General features: G+C 42.4%; 1 protein-coding gene across 1 annotated transcript; it reads right to left on the bottom strand.

Moving 5' to 3' along the window:
- Positions 1–5,681: 5,681 nt before the first annotated feature.
- Positions 5,682–6,641, bottom strand: LOC133048618 (olfactory receptor 13C7-like). The gene has a single exon (XM_061132366.1). It carries the CDS (start codon positions 6,639–6,641, stop codon positions 5,682–5,684), a length of 960 nt encoding a protein of 319 aa, XP_060988349.1.
- Positions 6,642–7,295: the final 654 nt, after the last annotated feature.

Below are 7,295 nucleotides of genomic sequence, written 5' to 3'. Positions count from 1 at the left end.
ACATGTAGAGGAGTAACACACTGGCTCAGTGTTCAGGGCATTCACCCTCTGTATTGAGAAAAGTGAGTGAAAAGTTATTTATGGCTCTTCTTGAGCTGGAATGTCATCTTTTCCCCTCAGACATTGGAGCTCCTGATTCTTGGGTCTTCAGATTCTCATTGAATCATACCTTGGTTTTTCTGGTGCTCTAGCATGCAGGTGGCAGACCATGGGACTTCTCAGTCTCGATATCTTTTATCAGTACAGTACTTCTACCCAAAAGGAGCAAAATATATGTCTTTTTTCAGGTGTAACTAGAACTTTCTCCAGGATAGATCATATCTTAGGTCACAAAACAAGTCTTAACACACTTAACAATGAAATTATGCCAAGTATCTTTTCTGATCACAATCAAATGAAACTAAAATCAACAGCAGAAGTAAAATTCCAAAATTCAAATGTGTGGAAATTAACACACTTGTAAGCAACCACTGGGTCAAAAAAGAAATAAAAAAAGGAAATTAGAAAATATCTCAAGACAAACAAAAATAAAACACAACATGCCAAAACTTATAGCGTGCAGCAAAAACAGTACCAAGAGATATGGGAAAATACTGGTTGTATTGGGCAACGACTGATCTCCAATGACACTAGAACCAAGTATTTCAGTTAACTCAAGAATAGCGTAAGGAACTTGAATGCTTTTTCCAGCACATACTTCTAAAAATTCATGATATAAGTGATAAATTTAGATAAAGTAGTACAAGAGGAGGACTTACTGGATGGGAAAGACCAAAGGAAAATATGGATGAACCCATGACTGTGATGTGAACTGAGCAGATTCTTCATTGAATGTGGAACCCAGGTACAGGAATCACTTTCATCACTATGAAGTAGAGCCAAAGAAAAGATATATCTGGGATTGTGGGTGCAAACAAACTGATTACAAATCCATAATGAAGGATGGAGTATGACAGTTGGCCTTTTTATAACAATGTTTATGTACATGGAAGGAGGTTGGCGTTGGCTGGGTGAGAACAAAGGGTGACGACAATGGCCTCTCAGCAGAGACATCTTATTCTGACAGCTAAAACCAATGTGCTCATGATAGTAGCCTTATTGTAATCTTTGACAAATCAGAGCTGGATTAAAATGCTCTCAGATTACTTAGCCGAGGGATGTACAAATGTACTTTTTTTTTAAGGGCAATTTATTGAATTGTAGATTTGCCTCGGGTAGTATCATTTTTTCCTCAGATTTTTTCCATATTAATCTGTCATGAGTTTACTCCCATAAAGGGGAAAAAAAAAAAAAGATCAACACAGATTTTATTTTAGCAGGATAATATCAGTAGTATGGTTATTTTAACAAAATCAATTCTTCCTATCAAGGAACACAGTACATCTTCCCATCTGTTTAATGTCATCTTTAATGTCTTTCAGCAATGCCTTATAGTTTTCTGAATACAGGTCTTTTACCTCCTTAGGCAAGCCTATTCCTAGGTATTTTATTCTTTTTGATGTGATTATAAGTGGACTGTTTCCTTAATTTTTCTTTCTGATAGTTCATTGTTAGTGTGTAGAAATGCAACAGATTTCTGTATAGTAATTTTGTATCATGCAACTTTACTGGATTCATTGATAAGCTCTAGTAGTTTTTTGGTAGTGTCTCTATGATTTTTTATGTATAATATCATGTCATCTGCAAACAGTGAGAGCTGTATTCTTCCCTTCCAATTTGGATTTCTTTTATTTCTTCTTGTCTGGTTGCCATGACTAGGTTTTCCAATACCTTGTTGAATAAAAATGGCAAGAGTGAGAACCCTTGTCTTGTTCCTGATACCAGAGGAAATGTTTTGAATTGAATCTACAGATTTAAAACAATCCTTTAAAAAGATGCACATGGCATTCTTCACAGATCAAAAATAAATAATTTTAAAATTTTTACTGAAGCACAAAAGACCCTGAAGAGCCAAAACAATCTTGCGAAAGAACAGAATTGGAAGTATCACACTCCTTGACTCAGACTATACTACAAAGCTACAGTAATCAAAATAGTATGGTACTGGAACAAAAACAGACACATAGATGAATGGAACAGATTAGAGAGCCTAGAAATAAACCCATGCACATTTGGTCAATCTATGACAAAGGAGGCAAGAATACACAATGGATAAAAGATAGTCTCCTTAATAGTGGTGCTGGGAAAACTGGACAGCTACATATAAAAGAATGAAATTAGAACATTTTCTCACACTATATACAAAAATAAATTCAAAATGGATTAAAAACCTAAATGTAATACTGAAACCATAAAGTCTTAGAAGAAAACACAAGCAGAACAACCTCTGACATAAATCATAGCAACACATTCACAAGGCAAGTATATTTTGCTAGAGGCAGAACTAAAAGGCCCTGGTGCTTTTGGTTGTATGGTCTGGGATAGGACTTCCTCTACTGGAACAAAGAAGAGCATGTGAATCAATCTGGTCTATGATGGCCTCTGTGGTCTGAGAGACACCAAACCTATCTCACGTCTACCTTCCTGAACAGCCACCTGCCAATTTGAGAGGGGGAGATAGAAGTAGCTGTTGTAGTAATTTACTTGGGGATGATTAACGGACCTCCCATTCTCTTCTCCTCTTCCTTGTAATACTTAGAATCTCATCCTCATAATATTCAGGGTCCTCTAAGTTAATTCTCAAGGGAACACTGAACCAGCATTAACGGCAACCAAAGAGATCATCCCGAGTCTCCCCATTGGGGGCCAGGATTGGTTATGAGCAGTTGGTTCTTAATAACTCTTATCCTGACCTAGTTTTGCTCTTTTGGTTATAAGAAACCAAGATCCACTCAGGCTATCTCAGGGAAAGTTCTACGGTTGTGGTGGTTCTAAGTAAAGATACATTTTGGGGGCAATTTTGGAATCTTATATAAATCAAAGAACAAGATTCTTAACAGTTAAAAGTGAAAGGATTGAGAAATGGAGAATGTTCTTTTTAAAAATTTTTATGTATTTATTTTTGGCTGCACTGAGACTTTGTTGCTTTTCACAGGCTTTCTCTAGCAGAGACAAGCAGGGGCTACTCTTCATTATGGTCCAGAGGCTTCTCATCGTGGTAGCTTCTCCTGTTGCAGCAAACAGGATCTAGGTCACATGGGCTTCAGTAGATGTGGCTTGCGGGCTCAGCAGTTGCGTCTTGGAGGCTCTAGAACATGGAGTCAGTAGTTGTGGTGCACAGGTTTAGTTGCTCCATAGCATGTGGAATCTCCCCAGACCAAGAATCAAACCCATGTCCCCTGCATTGGCAGGCAGATTCTTATCCATTGTGCCACCGGGGAAGTTCAAGAATGTTCTTGATAGCAAGCAGCTCCAGGAAACCCAGAAATAGAACTCATGGGTTCACCTTTTGAATCTCCTCTTCTAATGAGACAGAGGCTTTCTATATATTTTTTTCTCTTTTTCTTTTTTCTAATGGGCTTCACTGCTGACTCATAGCTTTTGCTTCCCACCCCACCAGCACAATATCAACCCTACCTCATGGAATCTTTGGTGGGTCCTTTCTGATTTGGGTCTCATTAAACTGATTTTGTCTCCCTGTTTCTCAATTTCAAGTTCCTCAAAGATCACACTAACTAGCCCAATTCACCCTTCTGCTTCAGTCGGATACGTGAGTGCATGCATGCTAAGTCACTTCAGTCATGTCTGACTCTTTGTGACCCTATGGACTGCAGCCTGCCAGGCTCCTCTGTCCATGGGATTCTCCAGGCAAGAATATTGGAGTGGATTGCCATGCCCTCCTCCAGGGGATCTTCCTGACCCAGGGATTGAACCCACTTCTCTTATGCCTCCTGCATTGGCAGGCAGGTTCTTTACCACCAGTACCACCTGGGAAGCCCTCAGTCGGATGTATTACCCTCAAATCTATAGATTACCTCATCTGGGGTCACAGTTGTTTCAGTCCAGGGAACTATGGCTACAGGACAACTGCAAGTGTCACTGGGTTGAAGCTGGAATAGATCCCTTTGGAAGCAGTGTGGATAGAGGAAGCGCTATGGCATCTTTATGATGTGACATGAGTTTGACTCTATCGATCCATCCACAATTAGCAAATGCTACAGTACCTCGCTTACCATTCTTTCAGTCCCACTATGATTTCAGCCACAGCTGTGTGGACAGTTTATTCAAGTTAGACTCACCTTGAGCTAACAGTATCCCACTTCAAACACCATCCATCTTTCTGCTTCTCTGCCCCAGACCTTCTCCAACACTATGGAAGTCCCCTGTGCATAGCCCAGAAGAACAGGGGTTACAACTGTGGAAGGCAGGATTCTAAGATGTCCCAAAGATTTTTCCCCCCCTGGTGTACACACTCTGCATAATCCCCAGGACTGTAAAAATGATGACATAATTGGCCTTAACATAGAGATTATCCAGGTGGGCCTGACCTAACCATGAATCCTGTAAAGGCAGAGAGTTTTTCTCTGGCTAGTAGCAGAAAGGAAAGCCAAAGATTCAAAGCACTAAAAGAATTTGATGCACCATTACTGACATGAAGATGGAGGGGCCATGCAAAAAGGAAATGGGAATTCAATCCTGTGGCTACACAAAATTGAATTCTGCAACATAAATATGCTTGAAAGTGGATTTTTCCTCAGAGGCTCCAGATGAAAACTTAATGCAGCTGACACTTTGATTTTAGCCATTTGACACCCTGAGAAAAGAACCAAGTCATGTCATGCTGGATTTCTGAACTGTGAACTAATAAATGAGCAAGGATTTAAGCTGCTATATTGTGGTGATTTGCTACACAGCAAGAGAAAACTGATACAAGGAAAACAAACAGGACAAAAAAAATGATAGTTTCATCATTAAAAAAAAAAGTCAAGGGCCTTTAGTTACTCCTCAAGGGCTATAGGTAATATTCTGAGCTGTATCCTTTGAGCTGTTTCATAGACACTAAAACCCCTACCAGGTGGAAGACGTTAACTCAATGACCGACTGTAGCCATGACATAAGCCCCCACAACTCCAAGAACTGGCCTTAAAGAAATAAGAACAAATGGACCCTGGAGCTGAAGACTAACTGTACTTAAAACAATCAAGGTGATGCTGATCAGACCACCCCATTATCAATCTCAAGACAATTGTGAAGAGCTGACAGTGCTGTTTTTGCATATAGTTCCTTTCCCCACCTGTAAAAGTTCTTGCCCACTGATTGTCAGTTGGGGGAGTGGGGTGGAAATTGACCTTTGACAGGAGTCTGCAATCCCCTACCCCAGTTGCCAGACTTCAAAATAAAGCAATCTTTCCTTTCTACCCAACTTGCCTCTTTATTGGCTTGTGAGTGCCAAGCAGCCAGACCTCACTTTTGGTTAACAGTTTCACACAGGAAAAAACAAAATACTTGCAAATCTCAGTACCACTAAAATTTCCGTTTGTCTCTTTTGACTATATTTATAACTTTTTAATGGATATTTACCAAATTCTGGTATCAGAGGATTTCAGACTTAGGCAGCAAAATACAGCTGTGATGTGATACCGTATGGTTCTGGGTGAAGCCAAGAAGGTAACCAGCAGCACCAGAAATGAAAAGGCTCTTTCCACTGACAACCTAAGGACATCCCTGGGTTACCATTTCCCCATGAAGACAGTGAGGAATTTGGGGGTCTTGCACTCTGGCAGCCTGGGAATCTGTGATGGTCACTCAGTTAGGTGTTTCTGAGTCACCAGGTTCCTCACAGCAGCCTTCACATCCTTGTTCCTGAGGCTGTAGATGATGGGGTTGAGCATGGGGGTCACCACCCCATAGAAGAGGGAGGTGAGCTTGTCTGCAAAGTCCTGTTTGTCTGCCCCCAGGGGGTCCTTGGATTTGGGCTTCCCATACATGAAGAGGATGGTCCCATAGAAGATGAACACCACTGTGAGGTGGGCAGAGCAGGTGGAGAAGGCCTTTTTCCTCCCCTCTCCTGAGGGGATCCTCAGGATGGTAGCAATGATGAACACATAGGAGAAAAAGATGAACAGAACTGGGATGCCCAGGAAAATCACATTGGCCACGACCATGCTGATCACATTGATGGAGATGTCAGCACAGGCCAACTTCAGGACAGCCAGGATCTCACAGGCGAAGTGGTTGATGACATTGGCCCCACAGAAGGGCAGTCTCACAGCCTGGGATGTCTGAACTACAGAGTTGGTGATACCAGCTGCCCAGGAGCCAGCAGCCATGGGCCCACAGGCAACCTTGTTCATGACTACAGGGTACCTCAGGGGGTTGCAGATGGCCACGTAGCGATCAAACGCCATCATGCCCAGAAGAACACACTCCGTAGCTCCCATGGCAAAGGAGAGGAACATCTGCCCAAAACAGGCTGAGAAAGAGATGGTTTTCCTGGGGGTCAGGAAGCTATCAAGGATGAGGGGCACTGAGGAGGTTGTGTAGCAGATGTCCAGGAAGGAGAGGTTCCCCAGGAAGAAGTACATGGGCATGTGTAGGCGGGAGTCAAGGATGGTCACCAGGATGAGGATCCCATTGCCCAGCAGGATCACCAGGTACACGGGCAGGATGAGCACAAAGAGTGTTTTCTCCAGCTTTGGGTGGGCTGAGAGGCCCAGGAGAATGAACCCCACCACGGGGGAGGTCTCATTGGACCTGTCCATAGTGCCTCTGCTCCGTCACCTGCAGGAACTCTCTGCCGTCAACCTCAGCACTCTCTGACTCCAAAAGTGGCTGGGCATGAGGGCAAAAATCTCTGCCCTGTTGAGCTCTGACAATCTGGTCATGTCTAAGGGGCTCTAGAAAAATTACGATGGAGATCAGTATTTTACTTCTGTTCTCAGTAAGAATGAAGAGTTAATTTGGACTAACTCATCTGCAGATGAAAAATTTTAAAAATTGGGCAAATGATTTAAAACTTTTGTGTAAAGCACTTGGCAAGACAGATAAGACGACAAGGAATCACAGTGTCAGGATTCACGGGGAAGAAAGGAATTCAGAGAAGTAAATCTGGCTTTTGAGTCTATGTGTCAGCTGGGGCATCAGCACCTTCCGGAGGTGGCCTCTGAGAGACCAAGAAGCGTTACTCACAGCCTCTTGGAGGTAGAAACAGGTCTGAAGTGCAAGGCCCACTGCGAAGGGCCCCTAACTAAGCCTCCTCCCTTTGGAAAGAAACCAAAGGGCAACACCATAGGAATAAGAGTTAATCAGAAAGAAACATGTGTTTACAGGTGCTGCAGCTCAGCTTCAAATCTTCTCAAGCTCTGAAATTGGACTGAGGTGGTCCCCAATGTTTGATGCTCCCAAATACCTAACAG

This window comes from Dama dama, chromosome 29 (genome assembly GCF_033118175.1).
Source record: "Dama dama isolate Ldn47 chromosome 29, ASM3311817v1, whole genome shotgun sequence".
NCBI lineage: Eukaryota > Metazoa > Chordata > Mammalia > Artiodactyla > Cervidae > Dama > Dama dama.
Note: the sequence above shows the minus strand (reverse complement) of the source record. Positions and strands in the feature narration are given on the sequence as shown.

Coding starts and splice junctions, on each gene's coding strand:
- LOC133048618 (XM_061132366.1), bottom strand. CDS start 6,641: ATGGACAGGTCCAATGAGACCTCCCCCGTGGTGGGGTTCATTCTCCTG.